Below are 977 nucleotides of genomic sequence, written 5' to 3'. Positions count from 1 at the left end.
TACCTACCTGCCAATTTAATGATCTTAGCCGTAAGACGGAAGTATTCAGGATAACGTCTGTCCCTCAGTACCTTGACCGAAAGAAATAGGAAACCGACGAAAAATATGGGAATGCGCAAAAAACGTGTCTGTGTATACATGCATGTATGTGTGTTGGTGGCTGCATGTTGATGTTGTGTACCTGCTGTCATCATCATCATCATCATCGCCATCACCATCATCACGGAAATATGGCACAGCGTGATAAAATCTGAGCCATTGTACGGCGCGTCCGTACAGGTGTACGCGCAGTGGCCCACTGCGCTGCTGGAGCGCGACGAGACGCAGCCGTGCCGGCGGCGGCTGCGGAAGCTGCCCCCGGACACCCCCCCACCCATCAGCGGGGGCTTGGTCTGCGCGGTCATGGTGATGGAGTACTGCGACAAGGTGGGTGCGGAGGGGTGTGGGGTGTGTGTGCGTGGGTTGGGGGGGGGGGAAGAGCTGCGAGTCCGAGCGTTACGTCCAATTAACTAACTAACGGTACTTAATAGAAACCTGTGTGAGAATATGAACGTAGCTGATAGGAAATACGATAAAATAGTTCAAACAACTAACATAAACCACAAACACGTCCTTTTACCGACTTTTTAGTTGCACGATAACTGACTCGCTCTCACACAACCTACTATATAGCTGTGCCCGCTTTGAGTTTGTTAGTATTGTTAGGCGATCTATTGTTTACGCGGGTTTTTGGGAGACGTTTGACTCACAACCATGACCATTACCATAACCGTCACCACCCTCGCCAACTAGAGCCCCCGCAAAAAAAACCCTAAAGGCCTATAGCACCTCTCCCCACCCCCACTCCCACCCCCACCCCCACTCCCATCCCACCCCCACCCCCACTCTCTACCATCCTCACACACCCAGGGCACTTTGGTGGACGCCATCAACCGAGGTGACTTTGTCGTCCCCGCGCGCGACGGCAGCGGCTTCAA

The 977-nt window shown here is 53.0% G+C and overlaps 1 protein-coding gene across 1 annotated transcript in view; it reads left to right on the top strand.

Annotated features, from left to right (window-relative positions):
- Positions 1-977, top strand: part of VOLCADRAFT_91899 (uncharacterized protein) — a gene marked incomplete at both ends in the record, with an annotated part of 11,448 nt that overhangs the window by 3,088 nt on the left and 7,383 nt on the right. The window contains 2 exons of the mRNA XM_002951379.1: positions 280-426; positions 910-937. Coding sequence (XP_002951425.1) covers positions 280-426; positions 910-937 — 175 coding nt within the window. The remainder of the gene's footprint in view (positions 1-279; positions 427-909; positions 938-977) is intronic.

Source organism: Volvox carteri, assembly GCF_000143455.1.
Source record: "Volvox carteri f. nagariensis unplaced genomic scaffold VOLCAscaffold_23, whole genome shotgun sequence".
NCBI classification, from domain to species: domain Eukaryota; kingdom Viridiplantae; phylum Chlorophyta; class Chlorophyceae; order Chlamydomonadales; family Volvocaceae; genus Volvox; species Volvox carteri.
The sequence above is the reverse complement of the archived record's forward strand: the minus strand, read 5'-3'. Positions and strand labels throughout refer to the sequence as shown.